The sequence below is a fragment of the Mercenaria mercenaria genome, chromosome 12, assembly GCF_021730395.1.
Source record: "Mercenaria mercenaria strain notata chromosome 12, MADL_Memer_1, whole genome shotgun sequence".
Classification (NCBI taxonomy): Eukaryota; Metazoa; Mollusca; class Bivalvia; order Venerida; family Veneridae; genus Mercenaria; species Mercenaria mercenaria.
Window position 1 is genome coordinate 28,453,249 of NC_069372.1, and position 21,348 is coordinate 28,474,596.

A 21,348-nucleotide genomic window follows, 5' to 3' on the forward strand; every position below is an offset into this window, starting at 1 on the left:
AATCGCCATATAGATATACCTATATAACCTGTCAGCATGGTTCACTCAAACAGGGGTATAACTTTTCAAACTCATCTTTCAAAAACAACAACTATAAAATTACAAAAACTTCACCAGTTTACCTTTACTAAGGGGTAAAATTATCCAGTTAAAGTCATGTAGCGAATCGTGTATATATGTATGTTACAATTTTAGGAGCCCTTAAAACTGATAACATCTCTATGTCCAAAAGTATCCAATTTAGAAATTTGAGCATAATCGTCAAAATGATCAAGATGTTTCTGGGTTAACTCATCACTGGTCAAGCCCATACAGGGAGTTACTGGTTATTATTGTTACTTGATAAAGCACAGACAGAACAATAAATTAAATAGATGCCTAAACAAGGTCTTAGTGTCGAAAGTGTTAACGCGACATAAAAACTTATAGTTAAAGGTACTTTTCATATATCTTTATAACTCAGTTCATAACAGAAACAAAACACTGGTAGCTTAATGTGTCAAATCAAAGGCTGGATCAGGCTTGAACATGCAGTAGCCACTATACAGATTTGCTACATGTAGTGGTCATCAGACAGATTTGCTACATATAGTGGTCACCAGACAGAATTGCTACATATAGTGGTCACCGGACAGATTTGCTACATGTAGTGGTCACAAGACAGTTTTGCTACGTGCCAGTCCTCATCCGAGAGATTTGCTACATGTAGTGGTCATCAGACAGATTTGCTACATGTAGTGGTCATCAGACAGATTTGCTAAATGTAGTGGTCATCAGACAGATTTGCTACATGTAGTATTCACCAGACAGATTTGCTAAATGTAGTGGTCACCAGACAGATTTGCTATATGTAGTGGTCACCAGACAGATTTGCTACATGTAGTGGTCACCAGACAGATTTGCTAAATGTAGTGGTCACCAGACAGTTTTGCTACATGTAGTGGTCATGAGACAGTTTTGCTACATGTAGTGGTCACAAGACAGTGGTCACCAGACAGATTTGCTACATGTAGTGGTCACCAGACAGTTTTGCTATATGTAGTGGTCACCAGACAGATTTGCTACATGTAGTGGTCACCAGACAGATTTGCTACATGTTGTAGTCACCAGACAGTTTTGCTATATGTAGTGGTCACCAGACAGATTTGCTACATGTTGTAGTCACCAGACAGTTTTGCTATATGTAGTGGCCACCAGACAGATTTGCTAAATGATGTAGTCATGAGACAGGTCTACTACACGTAGTTCTGTTTGTTTTGGGTTTAACACCATTTTTTAACAATATTTCAGTCATGTAACGGTGGGCAGTTAATCTTACCAGTGTTCCTGGATTCTGTACCAGTACAAACCAGTTCTCAGCAAGTAACTGCCAACTTCCCCACATGAATGATCAGAGGTGGAGGACGAGTAGTGGTCACAGGACAGTTTTGCTACTTGCCAGTCCTAACCAGACAGATTTACTATGTGCAAATCTGTCTGGTGAAAAAAACTACAAGTAGTAAATATGTCTGGTGTCCACAAGATGTAGCAAATCTGTCTGGCACAACTGTCTTAGTTTATACAGAATTTATTTTAGGTCAATTGTGAAGGAAGTTTTACAACTTATATGAATCACTGTTGACACCTCATTCCTGATGGAATCTATCGCCACGAGGGTATGAGAGACGAGGCCAGTTTCCCTATTAGTGCCGAGCGCCAAGGAAGGGCGGTACTGGTACCATTTTTTACATCCTTGGTATGACGCGGCTGGGGATCGAACCTACGACCTCCCGCACTTGAAGCGGACGCTCTACCACTTGACTATCGAGGCGGTGGCACGTAGCAAAACTGTCTTAGTTTATACAGAATTTATTCAAAACTGTCTTGTGACCACTACATGTAGCAAAACTGTCTCATGACCACTATATGTAGCAAATCTGTCTGGTGACCACTACATGTAGCAAATCTTTCTCTTGACCACTTCACGTAGCAGAACTGTCTCATGACCACTACATGTAGCAAATCTGTCTGGTGGCCGCTATATGTAGCAATTCTGTCTGGTGACCACTATATGTAGCAAATCTGTCTGGTGACTGCTACATGTAGCAAATCTGTCTGATGACCACTACATGTAGCAAATCTGTCTGGTGACCACTACATGTAGCAAATCTGTCTGATGACCACTATATATAGCAAATCTGTCTGGTGTACACTACATGTAGCAAATCTGTCTGGTGACCACAATATGTAGCAATTCTGTCTGGTGGCCACTACATGTAGCAAATCTGTCTGGTGACTACTACATGTAGCAAATCTGTCTGATGACCACTACATGTAGCAAATGTGTCTGGTGACCACTACATGTAGCAAAACTGTCTCGTGACCAGTACATGTAGCCAATCTGTCTGGTGACCACTACATGTAGCCAATCTGTCTGGTGACCACTACATGTAGCAAATCTGTCTGGTGACCACTACATGTAGCAAATCTGTCTGGTGACCACTACATGTAGCAAAACTGTATCATGATCACTACATGTAGTAAATCTCTCAGATGAGGACTGGCACGTAGCAAAACTGTCTCGTGACCACTACATGTAGTACATCTGTCTCGTGACTACATCATTTAGCAAATCTGTCTGGTGACCACTAAATGTAGCAAAACTGTCTGGTGATAGATTTGCTACATATAGTGGTCACCAGACAGATTTGCTACATATAGTGGTCATTAGGCAGATTTGCTACATGTAGTGGTCACCAGACAGATTTGCTACATGTAATGGTCATGGGACAGTTTTGCTTCATGTAGTGGTCACAAGACAGTTTTACTACATGTAGTGGTCACCAGACAAATTTGCTACATGTAGTGGTCACAAGACAGTTTTGCTACGTACCAGTCCTCACCAGACAGATTTGCTACATCTTGTGGACACCAGACATATTTACTACTTGTAGTTTTTTTCACCAGACAGATTTGCATGTTCTCCTAGACCTTGACAATACTTGTTACAAACTGATGTAGTTACAACAACCATGTCAACAGTAAAAAAAATCAATTTGAAAATCTTGGAAAAAAGCAACAGTTTAACATTTCTAGGTAAAAACAATTGCTGTCAATGTTCAAGCAAGTTCAACTACAGACAATAGCTGAAGTAAGCCTAGGAGCTCTAGCTATCAATGCTCAGGCAAATTTCTCTATAGACAATAGCTGAAGTAAGCCTAGGAGCTCTAGCTATTAATGCTCAAGCAAGTTCCTCTATAGACAATAGATGAAGTAAGCCTAGGAGCTCTAGCTATCAATGCTCTCAAGCAAGTTCCATAATAGACAATAGCTGAAGTAAGCCTAGGAGCTCTAGCTATTAATGCTCAAGCAAGTTCCTCTATAGACAATAGCTGAAGTAAGCCTAGGAGCTCTAGCGATCAATGCTCTCAAGCACGCTCCTCTATAGACAATAGCTGAAGTAAGCCTAGGAGCTCTAGCTATCAATGCTCAAGCAAGTTCCATTATAGACAATAGCTGAAGAAACCTAAGAGCTCTAGCTATCAATGCTGAAGCAAGTTCCACTATAGACAATAGCTGAAGTAAACCTAGGAGCTCTAGCTATCAATGCTCAAGCAAGTTCCACTATAGACAATAGCTGAAGTAAACCTTAGAGCTCTAGCTATCAATGCTCTCAAGCAAGTTCCACTATAGACAATAGCTGAGGTAAACCTAGTAGCTCTAGCTATCAATGCTCAAGCAAGTTCCTCTATAGACAATAAATGAAGTAAGCCTAGGAGCTCTAGATATTAATGCTCAAGCAAGCCAAGTTCCACTATAGACAAATTTGCAAACAGCAGGTGTATCATGAAGTTTTCTTTAAGTTTTACCTTGTATGGTCACCTTTAAATCTCTTTAAGCCACTAACAGTCTTATATCTAAAATATTTACCACATTTTGAAATATGGGAGTAAACAAATGTTCCTTTACAAAGATTTGACTTAAAATCTTTAACTCAATTTATGATAAGGGCCGTTAGCCGAAAAAGATCACCTTAATTCCGAAGTATCAATTCAGAATTTATTATTCGCCTCCCGTCTGGTAATGACTGATAATGGATAATATGCCTGTAGGGCACAAATTTTTGTTTTCATTTGAACTTTTTTGTTATCATTTATATTGCATTGACACTGTTTATCAATAGTTATAAATCACTGATTTAACAGATTTTTCAGTGAAGTATTCAGAAGTAACAGATTTTCCTTCTTTTTAATATTAAATAATTTCTTCTAATATTGTAAATCATTTTTATAGTTTTATTGTAATACAAAAATTCCATTCAAATATCAGTATTCTTACCATTTTTTCTTGCACCTAGACTGGCATTACTGGTGACTTTACCCGTGCCAGTAAATCATCTTGCAACCCCTATGCTTGATGACTCTTGTTAATGACCACTAAGATTTGTTCACAGATTATATATTTCTTTTTGTTAATTTCAACAAGAGGACCATGATTGCCCTGAATCGCTCACCTCTTTCCACATGACCCAGTTTTGAGTATGACGTCGTTTTTTTTTATTATTTGACATAGTGACCTAGGTTTTGAGCTCATGTGACCCAGTTTTGAACTTGACCTAGATATTATCACGATAAAAATTCTGACCAATTTTCATGAAGATCCATTGAAAAATATGGTCTCTAGAGAGGTCAAAAGATTTTAATAATTTTAGACCTACTGACCTAGTTTTTGACCGCAGTTGACCCAGTTTCAAACTTGACCTAGATATCATCAAGATGAACATTCAGACCAACTTTCATACAGATCCCATGAAAAGTATGGCCTCTAGAGAGGTCACAAGGTTTTTTTATTATTTGACCTACTGACCTAGTTTTTTAAGGCACGTGACCCAGTTTCAAACTTGACCTAGATATCATCAAGGTGAACATTCTGACCAATTTTTATGGAGATCCATTCACAAGTATGGTCTCAAGAGAGGTCACAAGGTTTTTTCTATTTTTAGACCTAATGACCTAGTTTTTGACCGCACATGACCCTGTTTCGAAACTGTCCTAGATATCATCAAGATGAACATTCAGACCAATTTTCATACAGATCCCATGAAAAATATGGCCTTTAGAGAGGTCACAAGGTTTTTCTATTATTTGACCTACTGACCTAGTTTTTGATGGCACATGACCCACTTTCCAATCTGACCTAGATATCATCAAGATGAACATTCAGACCAATTTTCATACAGATCCCATGAAAAATATGGCCTCTAGAGAGGTCACAAGGTTTTTCTATTATTTGACCTACTGACCTAGTTTTTGACCACACGTGACCCACTTTCAAACTTGATCTAGATATCATCAAGGTAAACATTCTGACCAATTTTCATGAAGATCTCATGAAATATATGGCCTCTAGAGAGGTCACAAGGTTTTTCTATTTTTAGACCTAATGACCTAGTTTTTGACCGCACATGACCCAGTTTCGAACTTGACCTAGATATCATCAAGATGAACATTCAGACCAACTTTCATACAGATCCCATGAAAAATATGGCCTCTAGAGAGGTCACAAGGTTTTTTCTATTATTTGACCTACTGACCTAGTTTTTGAAGGCACATGACCCAGTTTCAAACTTGACCTAGATATTATCAAGGTGAACATTCTGACCAATTTTCATGAAGATCTTGTGAAATATATGGCCTCTAGAGAGGTCACAAGGTTTTTCTATTTTTAGACCTAATGACCTAGTTTTTGATGGCACGTGACCCAGTTTGGAACTTGACCTAGATATCATCAAGGTGAACATTCTGACCAAGTTTCATGAAGATCTTGTGAAATATATGGCCTCTAGAGAGGTCACAAGGTTTTTCTATTTTTAGACCTACTGACCTAGTTTTTGATGGCACGTGACCCAGTTTGGAACTTGACCTAGATATCATCAAGACGAACATTCTGACCAACTTTCATAAAGATCCCATGAAAAATGTGACCTCTAGAGTGGTCACAAGCAAAAGTTTACGGACGGACGCACGCACGGACGCACGACACTTTGTCACTTTGTGACAGGTGAGCTAATAAAAATCAAACAAGAGGGTCATGATGACCCTGGATTGCTCACCTGAGTAATATGAGCCACATGTTTCAAATGGCAAACTGATGCTAAAATATTAAGAAGGTAGATCACAAGATCATATTCATGGTAACTGAAAGTCAGTTTTAAGATCGGTGTGCAAAACTGTACATGTCATCCAAATTTCAAGGCTGTATCTTAAAAAGCAAGAAAGTAGGTCAGTAGGTCAAGGTCATAGTCAAGTGATCCCTAATTGCTTGGGGTCATCAGGTAATTATAATTAAACAGTCTAGGAAATATGATCAGATAATTTTTCAAGTATTTTTTCCTATTTAACTCATAATTATAACGAGTGACACCCCAGGGCGGGGCCTCTTTTCACCTCAGGGGAATAATTTGAACAAACTTGTTAGAGATCCACCAGGCAATGCTACATACCAAATATCAAAGGCCTAGGCCTTGAACTTTCAGACAAGAAGGTCTTTATTTTTTTTCCTATGTAAGTCTATGTTAAACTTGGTACCCTCTGGGCAGGGCCTCTTTTCACCCTAGGGACATAATTTGAACAAATATGGTAGAGCAACACTAGGAAAGGCAACATACTTAATACCAAAAGCCTAGGCCTTGCATTTTCAGGCAAGAAGATTTTTAAAGTTTTTTTCCTATATAAGTCTATGTAAAACTTGAGACCCCCTGGGGCAGGGCCTCTTTTCACCCTAGGGGTGTAATTTGAACATTTTGGTAGAGGACCACAAGGCAATGCTACAGATAAAATATCAAAGGCCTAGGTCTTGTGGCTTTAGACAAGAAGATTTTTAAAGTTTTTTTACTATACAAGTCTATGTAAAACTTGTGACCCCCGGGGCGGGGCCTCTTTTCAACCCTGGGGCATAATGTGAAGAAATTTGATAGGGGACCATAAGATGATGTCACATGCCAAATATCAAGGCTCTACGCCTTGCGGTTTTGGACAAGAAGATTTTTAAAGTTTTTCCTTTTGGTTGCCATGGCAACCAGAGTTCTGCACGGAATAAAATTCTTTGAACATTTTTGAAAGGGGACCACCCAAGAATCATTCCTGTGAAGTTTGGTGTAATTCTGCCAAGTGGTTTTCAAGAAGAAGATTTTTTTAGAAAATGTTGACGGACAGACGACACACAACGCACGACGGACATTTAGCAGTCACACAAGCTCACCATGAGCCTTTGGCTCAGGTGAGCTAATAAACTAACTGTACCTCTTTGTTCCTTACAGTATATTTCATGATTCAGAAAAGCTTATTTCACTAAAAAAACATAATGTTAGCTACAAATGATTAAACTAAACCAGAACTTTGTTGTTGTGCATGTCTGAAATGTCATAATGTCAATTCTGTTTCTTTAATTAATACTGGATGGGAGTTTCTGTGTTTTAACAGGCAAAAAAAGATTTTATCACTGGTTTTAGGTGTAGATGGGAATATTCAGCTGTCAGGTCAGCAGAATCTGGTTACTGCCAAAAAAGTCCCCCTCAATCCTATTTTTCTATCTGCATCTACAACCAGAGGCAGATTATCATAATCAGCAACTGCCTCCTTTTGAAACATTTTGTAAGTCAAAGCAGAAGTTTAAAAAAGATCTATATTTAACCTGGCATTCCAGGTTTCCATATGTGATTATCATGTATGGGTTTATAATTCTTATAAGAAATCTTACAGAAACAAATGGGAAATAGTTGCTTTTCCTATATTTTCCAGCATTTGTATGGGGTACCGGAGGTAAACTGCTTTACTTATAAAGCTTTATTTTAACCATTGATAAGTACATGTTCCTTGGTGGTGAATTGGTCAAGAATGCAGGAAAATATAAATATTTATTGTTGCATTGGCCTGCCAGTTCGATTCCCGACTCAGGTGTGATTTTTTTTTATTTCACAATTTTTCAACATAGCTTAGAAACAAAATCTCATGTTCTTATGTCAGCCAAAATCCAAGTCAATTTAAGTCCCTTTTAGCCAAAAGCTTGCTGAAATGAGTCGTCTAATTGGTTGAAATAAAAATAGATCGACGGAAATATATGTAGCAATATTGAAAATCCGATTATAGTGAAAAAGATGAATTTGAATGGGCTGTCATCAGATCGAACCTTTAGGAAGATCAGAACTTTTGTCAGATTGATGTTTCACTGTATAAAGATGGTGACCTATGACAGACTGCACTATAATGTTCCATTTGTACATCTACAATTTGTGACCGATTTTATGGTTTTTCAGCCATTAAGACCACAGCTGATAAAATCTTGTTACAAGTAAACACAACACTTATTTGGACATCAAATTCAGGGATTTTAGTATCTAAATGATACAGAAGTGTAACCAATCACAATGTTTATCTATATTTTTATCAAACAAGATATAAAATTTATCTAACATAAAATTTTAAATCTCTGATCATAATAAACATGACTCATATCATTTTGATTTGAATGCTTTGAATATTAGATATATCTGTTATAATTCATTGTCAGAATGTCAACAACTCAAAACCTTAAAAAAAAATGCATTTTTACTTCATGTTTCATCTATCTTTCTCTCGGTCATGTTTCACTGTTCTGTTTTTTAAAATGTATTGTTACATTGATTTTTAGTCATTTTATCACCTTTCAAGATGGAGAATGGAAATTTTCAACATGGAAAAGTAAAAAAAGTTATGTTCTAATTATACTGAGAACTCTGCACAAAAACTTTATTCCATCTTTCAATTCTGATTAATCTCTCTTACCTGTTTAAAGTAACACTAAGTCTCTTCAACATTGAATATAAACATGAGAAATAAAAATCTCCTTAAAAGTGAAATCACTTCCATTCATCAACAAACAGTGGAACACTTGTTTACAGAACCAGACCTCACCAGACATCTAGAGGCCTGTGATCCCATTTCAGGATGTCATATCTTCAGATTGTTTCAATATCTTCAAGTGCCACTTATTTCTACTCTCCAGTGTTTGGTGATAAATGAAAAAATAAAATATGACACCGAAACAGGTGATACGATAAAATGTCATCTCCAGGTTAGAATAAAAATGTCCACCATGATAGTGACACTGACAAGGAAAATAATTCTTTAAGCAAATAAAAATTATGATGATGATAAGAGTATTAACAAGGATGATGATGATGATGACTATGAATAATGACGATAATGTTGATGATGCTAGCTACAATGATGATGATGATAATAATAATGATGAAGACTACAAACAATGATGATGATGCAAGCTACAATGATGAGGATGAAGATGACATGAAATGTTGATGATGAACTGCAAAAAAGTAAAACATGAAAATGCTAAACAGAAATCAGCTTATGAGGAAGCACTGTACCAATATTTTTGTCTGTTTCAGCTCAAGACAAACATCGCAATATTATACTTAAAATTATGTAGGATACTTTGGTACTGGCAAACATTTTTTATGCATAAGAATTTCAAAGAGACCTCTCTGATGATAATTATCTTCTTCTTCCTAATCATTACAGTTAATGATGACATCAATAACAAGAGCTGTCCGTAACACAGCCAATGCTCGACTATTCGAATTGTTGTCCCAGAAGCAGGGATATTACCCTGAATGTGAAAATACATACACAGTTTCAATCCAGTATCTGCATTAGTTCTGGAGATAGAAACTTGCATGCAAAACTTTAACCAGGATTTTCTAAGTCCAAAACAGGGCATAATTGGCCAAAATGCATGTCAGAGTTATGGGACTTGATGCTATCACTTAGTTCTATAACCCCGAAGACACATTTGAAGTTTCAATTCAATATCTGCATTAGTTTTGGAGACAGTAACTTGCATGCAAAACTTTAACTAGGATTTTCTGAGTCCAAAAGGGGGAATAATTTGGCTAAAATACAGTTCAGTGTTATGGGATTTCCCCAGTGAGGTTGGTAATTGACCTAGAAAAAGAAAAAAATAAGTTTCAAAGCTATATGCCTTTAAATGATAGCCATATGTACTTGCATGCAAAACTTTAACCAAGGTGTGATGCCAATGCCAACGCCAGGGTGAGTAGAATAGCGAGACTATTGCGAGACTATTCTTGAATAGTGGAGCTAAAAATGAAGACAGTACCACAAAATCTAAAGATTGTGTAAGTGTTCATTAAATACATCTTTGGAGTACCATTGTTGAATAACCTGCAGGTTTAAAGCACTTCAAATGTTTAAGTATTTTCAAGTGGACTGTGACACCAAATGTGCATAATCATTAGACTGGTTTTTCAAATCTTCACCGATGAAGTCACAAATTGTATATTTTAAAATAAAATATAAGTATGTCATAACTAGTGATACAAGAATGGAAGAAAAAAGAAATTTTGACAATGATTTAAAATACGTCAAACTCTCTTTTAATTTTTCTATACAGACAGATTGAAAACTATGAAGTGAAATACATATTTTTGTAGTGGAAAGATTAATGTTAGGTACTTCATACACTCTTCAAATACTTATCAATGAAAATATATTAGAACACTTTCAAGTAAAGAGTCTAAAATAGCCCAAATAAGATATACTCAAAAATACATGCATCTGTTTTAAGTATTACATTAATAATGTAAAAGTTGGTCCCTTGCTCACAATTTATTATATTTCAGGTACTGGCAAGAACTAACTACAAGAGGCCATACTGGGCCTAATTCGCTCACCTGAAGAGGACTGTGACCTTTAGACCTTGCTTTTGATCAAGTTTGCGGAACATCATTAGTTCATTAAAAGTTACTTGAACAGTTCTCTATTATTTACTGTGGCAGCCCCTAAAAGAGGCCAAGCAGAACTATTTAAACAAGAGATCACAGAGTGATCTTGGCGCCCACCAATGTGCCATTTTTGAGTGTTCCAAATTTCAAGACTTACTGACTAGCTCAAGGTCAAATTTCATTTCCGTACACAACACAAATCTATGCAAGTGGTCCAAATTTGAAGGCTGTAGCTTGAGAAATGTAAAAGTAGGTCACTAGGTCAAAATCCAGGTCAAATTTTACTTCGGAATACAAAACTATGCATGTGGTCCAAATATGAAGCCTGTACCTTCAAAAATGTGAAAGTAGGTCACTAGGTCAATGTAAAGGTCAAAGTTTGTTTCGGTACACAAAACTATGCATGTGGTCCAAATCTGAAGGCTGTAGCTTGAGAAATGTAAAAGTAGGTCACTAGGTCAAAATCAAGGTCAAATTTTATTTCGGAATATAAAACTATGCATGTGGTCCAAATTTGAAGCCTGTACCTTAACAAGAGGGCCAAGATGGCCCTAGGTCGCTCACCTAAGAAACACTCCATAACAGTGTAAAACATGTTTGACCTAGTGATTTCATGGAAACAAATATTCTGACCATTTTCATTAAGATTGGACCAAAAAATTGGTCTCTTGCGATAAAACAAGCATTTTCTTATATATGACCTAGTTTTTGACCCTAGATGACCCATGTTCAAACTCGACCTAGATTTTATCAAGGCAATCATTCTGACCAAAATTCATGAAGATCAACTGAAAAATACAGCCTCTATCACATACAGAAGTTTTTTCTTTGATTTGACCAAGTGACCTAGTTTTTGACCTCAGATGACCCATATTCAAATTCGACCTAGATTTCATTTAGGCAATCAACCTGACCAAATTTCATAAATATCAACTGAAAAAAAACAGTCTCTATCTCATACACAAGATTTTTCTTTAATTTGACCTAGTGACCTAGTTTTTGACCTCAGATAACCCATATTCAAAACCGACCTAGTTTTCATCAAGGCAATCACTCTGACCAAATTTCATGAAGATCAATTGAAAAATACATCCTCTATTGCATACACAATGTTTTTCTTCGATTTGACCTAGTGACCTAGCTTTTGATCCCAGATGACCCATTTTCGAAATCAGCTAGATTTTATCAAGGTAATCATTCTGGCTAAATTTCATGAAGATCAGTTGAAAAATACAGCCTCTATTGCATACACAAGGTTTTTCTTTGATTTGACCTAGTGACCTAGTTTTTGACCCGAGATGACCCATTTTCGAACTTGGTCTAAATTTCATCAAGGCAATCATTCTGACCAAAATTCATGAAGATCAATTGAAAAATACAGCCTCTATCGCATACACAAGGTTTTTACGTGATATGGACCTAGTGACCTAGTTTTTGAACCCAGATGACCCATTTTCGAACTCGGCCTAGATTTTATCAAAATAATCATTCTGACCAAAATTCATGAAGATCAATTGAAAAATACAGCCTCTATCGCATACACAAGGTTTTTCTTTGATTTGACCTAGTGACCTAGTTTTTGACCGAGATGACCCATTTTCAAACTCGGCCTAGATTTCATCAAGGCAATCATTCTGACCAAAATTCATGAAGATCAATTGAAAAATACAGCCTCTATCGCATACACAAGGTTTTTCTTTAATTTGACCTAGTGACCTAGTTTTTGATCCGAGATGACCCATTTTCGAACTCGGCCTAGATTTCATCAAGGTTATCATTCTGACCAATATTCATGAAGAAAAATTGAAAAATACAGCCTCTATCGCATACACAAGGTTTTTCTTTGATTTGACCTAGTGACCTAGTTTTTGACCCGAGATGACCCATTTTCGAACTCGGCCTAGATTTCATCAAGGTTATCATTCTGACAATATTCATGAAGATTAATTGAAAAAATACCACCTCTATCGCATACACAAGGTTTTTCTTTGATTTGACCTAGTGACCTAGTTTTTGACCCGAGATGACCCATTTTCGAACTCAGCTTAGATTTCATCAAGGTTATCATTCTGACCAATATTCATGAAGATTAAATGAAAAATACAGCCTCTATCGCATACACAAGGTTTTTCTTTGATTTGACCTAGTGACCTAGTTTTTGACCCGAGATGACCCATTTTCGAACTCGGCCTAGATTTCATCAAGGTTATCATTCTGACCAATATTCATGAAGAAAAATTGAAAAATACAGCCTCTATCGCATACACAAGGTTTTTCTTTGATTTGACCAAGTGACCTAGTTTTTGACCGAGATGACCCATTTTCGAACTCGGCCTAGATTTCATCAAGGTTATCATTCTGACCAATATTCATGAAGATTAATTGAAAATATACCACCTCTATCGCATACACAAGGTTTTTCTTTGATTTGACCTAGTGACCTAGTTTTTGACCCGAGATGACCCATTTTCGAACTCAGCTTAGATTTCATCAAAGTTATCAGTCTGACCAATATTCATGAAGATTAAATGAAAAATACAGCCTCTATCGCATACACAAGGTTTTTCTTTGATTTGACCTAGTGACCTAGTTTTTGACCCGAGATGACCCATTTTCGAACTCGGCCTAGATTTCATCAAGGTTATCATTCTGACCAATATTCATGAAGATTAATTGAAAAATACAGCCTCTATCGCATACACAAGCTAAATGTTGACAGACGACGGACGACAGACGACAGACGACAGATGACAGACGACGGACGACGGACGCCGGACATTGAGCGATCAGAAAAACTCACCTGAGCATTGCTCAGGTGAGCTAAAAATGTGAAAGTAGGTCACTAGGTCAATGTAAAGGTCAAAGGTCATTTCAGTACACAAAACTATGCAAGTGGTCCAAATTTGAAGGCTGTAGCTTGAGAAATGTAAAAGTAGGTCACTAGGTCAAAATCAAGGTCAAATTTTATTTCAGAATACAAAACTATGCATGTGGTCCAAATTTGAAGCCTGTACCTTCAAAAATGTGAAAGTAGGTCACTAGGTCAATGTCAAGGTCAAAGTTTTTTTCGGTACACAAAACTATGCAAGTAGTCCAAATTTGAAGGCTGTAGCTTGAGAAATGTGAAAGTAGGTCACTAAGTCAAAATCAATGTCAAATTTCATTTTGAAACACAAAACTATGCATATGGTCCAAATTTGATGCCTGTACCTTCAAAAATGTGAAAGTAGGTCACTAGGTCAAAATAAAGGTCAAAGTTTTTTCCAGTGCACAAAATTATGCATGTGGTCCAAATTTGAAGGCTGTAGCTACAGAAATGTGAAAGTAGGTCACTAGGTCAAAATCAAGGTCAACTCATGTCAAGGTTCATCTTGCCACTCAAAAATATACATGTGGTCCAAGTTTGAATGTTGTAGTTACTGACAAGAACATTTTAAAAGCTTTTCCCTATATAAGTCTATATGAACCATGTGACCCCCGGGGCGGGGCCATATTTAGCCCTAGGAGGATAATTTGAACAAACTTGGTAGAGAACCACTAGATGATGCTACATTACAAGTATCAAAGCCCTAGGCTTTGTGGTTTGGACAAGAAGATTTTCAAAGTTTTTCCCTATATAAGTCTATGTAAACCATATGACCCCCAGGGCGGGGCCATATTTGACCCTAGGGGTATAATTTGAACAATCTTAGTTGAAGACCACTAGATGATGTCACATACAAAATATCAAAGCCCTAGGCCCTGTGGTTTTGGACAAGAGATTATTCAAAGTTTTTCCCTATATAAGTCTATATAAACCATGTGACCCCCAGGGCGGGGCCATATTTGACCCCAGAGAAATAATTTGAATCATCTTGGTAGAGGACCACTAGATGATGCTTCATACCAAATATTAAAGCCCTAGGCTCTGTGGTTTTGGACAAGAAGGTTTTCAAAGTTTTTCCCTATATAAATCTATATAAATTATAGAAATAAACAAAGGGCCATAACTCACTCATAAATTGTTGAACCAGTCTGATTTTCAGGGGGACACAACTAGGGTACCAATACATCATTCTGACAAAGTTTGGTCAAAATCCCCCCAGTAGTTTCTGAGGAGATGCGATAACGAGAAATTGTTAACGGACGGACGGACGGACGGACGGACGGACGGAATGACGGACGGACGGACCACGGACGCAGAGTGATTTTAATAGCCCACCATCATCATGATGGTGGGCTAACAAATGTGAGAGAGGATCATACAAGGATGCTACAGACCAAGTTAGGTGATTATCCATTTTGCAGTTCATGAGAAGAAGTCATTTAAAGGTTTTCTATTTTTAGCTCTAGCGGCCCCTAAAACAAGTCATGTGGAATCATTTGAAAAAACTTCAAAGGGACTGTACAAGGATATATCTGACCAAATTAGGTGATGATCTTAGATCAGGCTGTTAATAACGAGATGTTATTTAAACGTATTTCTATTTTTAGCTCCGGCAGCCCCTAATATCATTTAAGCAGAACCATTTGAACAAACTTGAGAGAGGACCTTACCAGGATGCTACAGGCCAAGTTTGGTGTAACTCTGACCAGTAGTTTCAGTGGTGATGTTTATGAGACGGACTATGGATGCCAGACCATCCGCCTATACTAATAGCTCAACCTGAACTGAAGAGCTAAAAAGAAGTAAAATATTCAAGGTTTGTGCTTAATTACCTCCCCTCGCATAAATATCTATTTTAAACTTTTATCGAACTTAGCTAAAAAAAATTTGTTTAATTATGTTTTCTTTGAAAATTAGATTATAAGCAGTCAAAGTGATGGCAAAATTCATATTTAAAATTTGAGCAATTACTATAGACAGCCTCTCCCATGTCTTATGAACAATATCATATACATATTCTGAACAGCAGTAGTCAATTAATAATAAAGTTCAACAAAAGTTGTTGGAGGACAATAACTCTTGACTATTCAATGCCTTATCACTAAAAACATGACGGCCCTAAGTCGCTCACCTGACCTCCTCTATTTGACCTTGAATATATAAATAACACACTGAATCGTGGATGGTAATATCCGTGTAGCATATAAAAACATGAAACAGGTCAAGTGCTGGACCATTTAAACAAATTTTAAGGAGGACCTTAGAATGATTCTAAATACCAAGTTTATGGAAATCCATCGCTCAGTTCATGAGAAGAAGGTGAACAAACTTGAGAGAGGACCAGAAAATGATACTACAGACTAAGTTTGACGAAGATCCGTCAAGCTGCTATTCAGAAAAAGCTGTATAAAGATATCTCTATTTTTCGTTCTTGTTGCCCCTGAAAGGGGCCAAGTGCCCCAACTGAACAAACTTGAGAGAAGACCTTACAAGAATTCTACAGATCAAGTTTGATGAAGATCCGTATAGTGGTTAAAGAGATGAAGTTGTAAAATGCAGGAGATATACATAAACCATATTAACATTCTTTTACAATACTGTTTCAAGGAGTTTTTTGTTGTTAAAATTAGCCTTTGCTGGTAGAGACAGCAATTTAATACCACAGGAAAAGGGTATTTCCGTAGGTATTTTGAGGTATTCTATGTAAATTATATAGTCATATATGTCAATTTTATCTTTGATAAATTTATCACAAAAATGTTTCAGTGGAATGTAAGATTCCTTTCTCAACAAATCACTTTAAAACATGGTTACATACATTTTGCTGAGCAAATACTGTGTAATTTATTCTGTCCCCTGTATGTACAAATTTGCTTGTACAGCAAAATAGACAAATAAATGAGGACTACTACTGCAAATATCTTATATTTATTAACCAGAATGTACAAAATTGAAAACTGAATTTGAAAACATTTTTATTGTTTCTGGAATTTATACCAGCACTTGCAATAATCTGGAGAACTGTAAAGGTGGACTGACTGAGCAGAAATTGGAAAGATTTCAGCCATTTTATCTTTTATTTGTAGCCATTGTAAAAATAGCAAAAATTAAGCCATGTGAAAACAGTCATCTGGTACTCAAAGTGTGCTCTCAGAGACTACCCAGTAATACTGGCTAAGAAACATATAAGAATGTTGTCACACCAAATCTTACCTAGAACTCAAAATGCTACCAGTGTTCTCTGAACTCAAACTGCTACCAGTGTTCTCTGAACTCAAAATGCTACCAGTGTTCTCCAAAACAAGCTAAAGAAGGTTAGGATGTACTGACTTAATTTAAATTTCTAGAACATTCGCAAAATCAGTAAGTCCTGTTGTTGTTTAACATGACGTCATTTCCTTCCCTATTTTGTACAAGCAGGAACCATGATTTCAAAACAGAACAGAACAGAACACCTTAGATATGGACCAAGGACTACATTACAGATATAACAACGTTTTAACCCACCTCTATTCTGCTGACGAAGTTGTCTCAGTGCTAACCGGATTTTCTTCTTCTCATCATAGTCTTCTGTCTCACTCAACTGAAATTAACAAAATGTTGACACTTTATTTACTGCTTTACCATCACAAGGACTCTATAGAGTTTTGAAATTGAGAAACATAAATTTTCTAAATATTTATATAATACTGGCTGCAAAGACAGCATCTATCGGGAATTGACTTAGAGTATTATGATAGTATGTGCTGTAGGGCAGCACTGACTGTGCTTTTACAATATGGAGCAAAAAGGCTTTAGATCAGTCTAAGCATGGTAGGATGCTATTAGATTAAACAATTCAAGTAACAGACTGATGTGCTTTAGAACACTGAATTCATCTCATCTGCTTACAAATGTGCTTTGGGTGACCAAATTAATCTCTACACCCTGCATAGGTGCTTAATTAGGTGACTAAATTTATCTCTACAGTTTGCATATGTGTTTTAGATGACTAAATTAATCTCTGCTTAGACGTGCTTTAGACAACAATTAACTCTACAACCTTAAGTTGTGTTTTAAGTGACTAAATTAATCTCTACAGCTTGCAGAAGTGCTTCAGATGACCAAATTAATCTCTATGCAAATGCATGCACTTAGATGACTAAATTAATCTCTACAGCTTGCAGAAGTGCTTTAGATGACTAAATTAGTCTCTACAATTTGCAGAAGTGCTTTAGATGACAAAATTAATCTCTAAGCAAATGCACTAAGATAACTAAATTAATCTTTACAACTTGCAGACGTACTTAAGATGACAAAATAAATCTCTACAGTTTGCAGACATACTTTAGATGACTAAATTAATCTCTACAGTTTGCAGCGTACTTTAGATGACTAAATCAGTCTCTAAAGTTTGCAGACATACTTTAGATGACTAAATTAATCTCTACAGCTTGCCGATGTACTTTAGATGACAAAACTAATTTCTAAGCAAATGCATTAAGATGACTAAATTAATCTCTACAACTTGCAGACGTACTTAAGATGACAAAAATTATTCTCTACAGTTTGCAGACATACTTTAGATGACTAAATTAATCTCTACAGCTTGCAGACGTACTTTAGATGACTAAACCAGTATCTACAGTTTGCAGACATACTTTAGATGACTAAATTAATCTCTACAGTTTGCAGACATACTTTAGATGACTAAATTAATCTCTACAGCTTGCAGACATACTTTAGATGACTAAATCAGTCTCTACAGTTTGCAGACATACTTTAGATGACTAAATTAATCTCTACAGCTTGCTGATGTACTTTAGATGACAAAATTAATCTCTAAGCAAATGCATTAAGATGACTAAATTAATCTCTACAACTTGCAGACATACTTAAGATGACAAAAATTAATCTCTACAGTTTGCAGACATACTTTAAATGACTAAATTAATCTCTTCAGCTTGCAGACATACTTTAGATGACTAAATCAGTCTCTAAAGTTTGCAGGACCTGGTGTGCTTTAGAACACTTAATTAATCTGATACAGGTTACAGATGTGCTTTAGATGACTACCTTAATCTCTACAGCTTGCAGACTCAAAATGTTACATAATACTTATTAAGTTTTCAAAAGAACATTATTTTCTGTAGAATAAAGCCTGGATTTGGCGTACGGAAATGAAAATCCTTTTATGAATTTAACAGCAACCTGTAAGTAAATTTATTACAATGGCACTGTTACTATCTTTCTAAAGATTAAAACATCTGACATGTTAAACAAGAGGGCCATGATGGCCCTATATATTGCTCACCAGAGTTGATCTGGCCTACTGACCTAGTTTTTGACCCAACATGACTCAGTTTCAAACCTGACCTAAAGATCATCAAGAATAACATTCTGACCAAGTTTCAGAAAGTTAGGGTTACAAATGCGGCCTCTAGAGTGTTCACAAGCTTTTCCTTTGATCTGGCCTACTGACCTAGTTTTTGATCGCACATGACCTAGTTTCAAACTTGACCTAAAGGTCATCCAAACAAACATTCTGACCAAGTTTCATAAAGATTGGGTCACAAATGTGGCCTCTGGGGTGTTCACAAGCTTTTCCTTTGATCTGGCCTACTGACCTAGTTTTTGACCCCAAATGACCCAGTTTCAAATTTGATCTAGAGATCATCAAGACTAACATTCTGACCAAGTTTCATAAAGATTGGGTCACAAATGTGGTCTCAAGAGTGTTCACAAGCTTTCCCTTTGATCTGGCCTACTGACCTAGTTTTTGACCCCACATGACCCACTTTCAAACTTGACCTAAAGATCATTATTATCATTATTATATTATACCAGATTTATATATCATCAAGACAAACATTCTAACCAAGTTTCATAAAGATTGGGTCAGATTACCATACTGACTAAGTTTCATGAAGATAAAGTCATAAATGTGGCCTCTACAGTGTTAACAAGCTTTTCCTTTGATTTGACCTGGTGACCTAGTTTTTGACCCAAGATGACCCAATATCGAATTGTCCAAGATTTTATTGAGAGTAACATTCTGACCAAGTTTCATTAAGATTGGGCCAAAACTGTGACCACTAGAGTATTAACAAGCTTTTCCTTTGGTTTGACCTGGTGACCTAGTTTTTTAACCCAGATGACCTAATATCGATCTCCTCCAAGATTTTATTGAGGGTAACATTCTGACCAAGATTCATTAAGATTGGGCCAAAATTGTGACCTCTAGAATGTTAACAAGCTTTTCCTTTGATTTGACCTGGTGACCTAGTTTTTGACCCCAGATGACCCAATATCAAACTCATTCAAGATTTTATTGAGGGTAACATTCTGACCAAGTTTCATTAAGACTGGGCCAAAATTGTGACCTCTAGAGTGTTAACAGTCTCAAATTGTTGATGACGGACGACGGATGGATGACGGACGGACGATGACAGACACAGGGCGATCACAAAAGCTCACTTTGAGCACTTTGTGCTCAGGTGAGTTAAAAATCAAGCACACGACCCTATCTTTTTTATTTGCTGAATTTTCTAAGTATATTCTGAAGTTTTAAAAATCAGAGTTTTATTAAATTCTACATTGTAGAAAAAAGTTTGATCCAAACGTGCAGAACTACCTTAAAACACAAATTATAATTAATTCATAAGGATGTTAATCAATAGCTGGCGCATGATGGCACAGGGGATGAATGGATGGAACTGTGATCATTTTGTAGTGATAATTTTGACAGTTCAAATCTCACATCAGTCCAATGATTTTTTTTGATTTTTTTTTCTTTACATACTTTACGTAGGTTTGTTCTTGAACTGTTTCTTATTCATTGTTTTGTTCTTATTTTCATATAAAGTTGGCCCAGTTTCTTTCAATTAATCAATACCAAAATTAAAGTAGGCCGGGCAATGCTTTTTATAGTGGGGTATATGACTGTCATAAAATTTAAAATCATCCTGTTGTGCTTTAAAATCAAAAACATTATACATCATTATCATATTATTTAAAGGAAGTGTGTTTAAACATAATTACATGACAGTATATTATGATGACATATTTCGGTTAACTAAATTAACTAAACTGAGAGGTCTTCATTGAATTCTGTTGAACAATAAACACTTTAAAATTAAAAAAAATAAATGGGTCCGGGAATCGAACTAACAACGAAAAACTACAAGACGAAGCATGTTACCGCTCAGCCAACGATGAATTTAAGTGTTAAAATTGGAAACGTTACGTATAGACTCAAACTTATGATATTCTTTTGTTTGTTTACATTTCAAAACGCCATAATACTGTGCAATACTTAAGTAATTATATATAATTGTGTGTATATGTATTTACGACTTAGCAGCTACAGTCAATGTCAATGAGAGACAATAAAGAATAAAAGTTTTTTAAGTGTTAATCATTAGTGTAAATACAATAATATTACCACAGAAAAATTAAACTCTTACATATTCATTGCCATAATTCTGGCTGTCTTTATGCAATGTTATTCAAAATATCACACTCCACCTGCTAGAAAATCCTTACTTAAAAGCCTTAAATAAATATTAGCAGAACTTTGGTAGGAATTTTAATTTCAAACCCTTTTGGGGTAATATTTGGACAGAAGTCGTTTGTTAAATCTATGATAAAAGTTTCAAGTGAAGCATCTAACAGGTTTATCACTGTTTGACTTATGATTTACAAAAAAGGTAACAAAATCCAA

The 21,348-nt window shown here is 36.1% G+C and overlaps 1 protein-coding gene across 6 annotated transcripts in view; it reads right to left on the bottom strand.

Moving 5' to 3' along the window:
- The window catches only part of LOC123533205 (titin homolog), a 195,083-nt gene that overhangs the window by 89,593 nt on the left and 84,142 nt on the right, over nucleotides 1–21,348 (bottom strand). For all 6 annotated transcript variants that reach the window (XM_053519533.1, XM_053519537.1, XM_053519536.1 and 3 more), the window contains exon 5: nucleotides 17,154–17,229. In XM_053519533.1, the coding sequence (XP_053375508.1) occupies nucleotides 17,154–17,229 (76 nt within the window). The remainder of the gene's footprint in view (nucleotides 1–17,153; nucleotides 17,230–21,348) is intronic.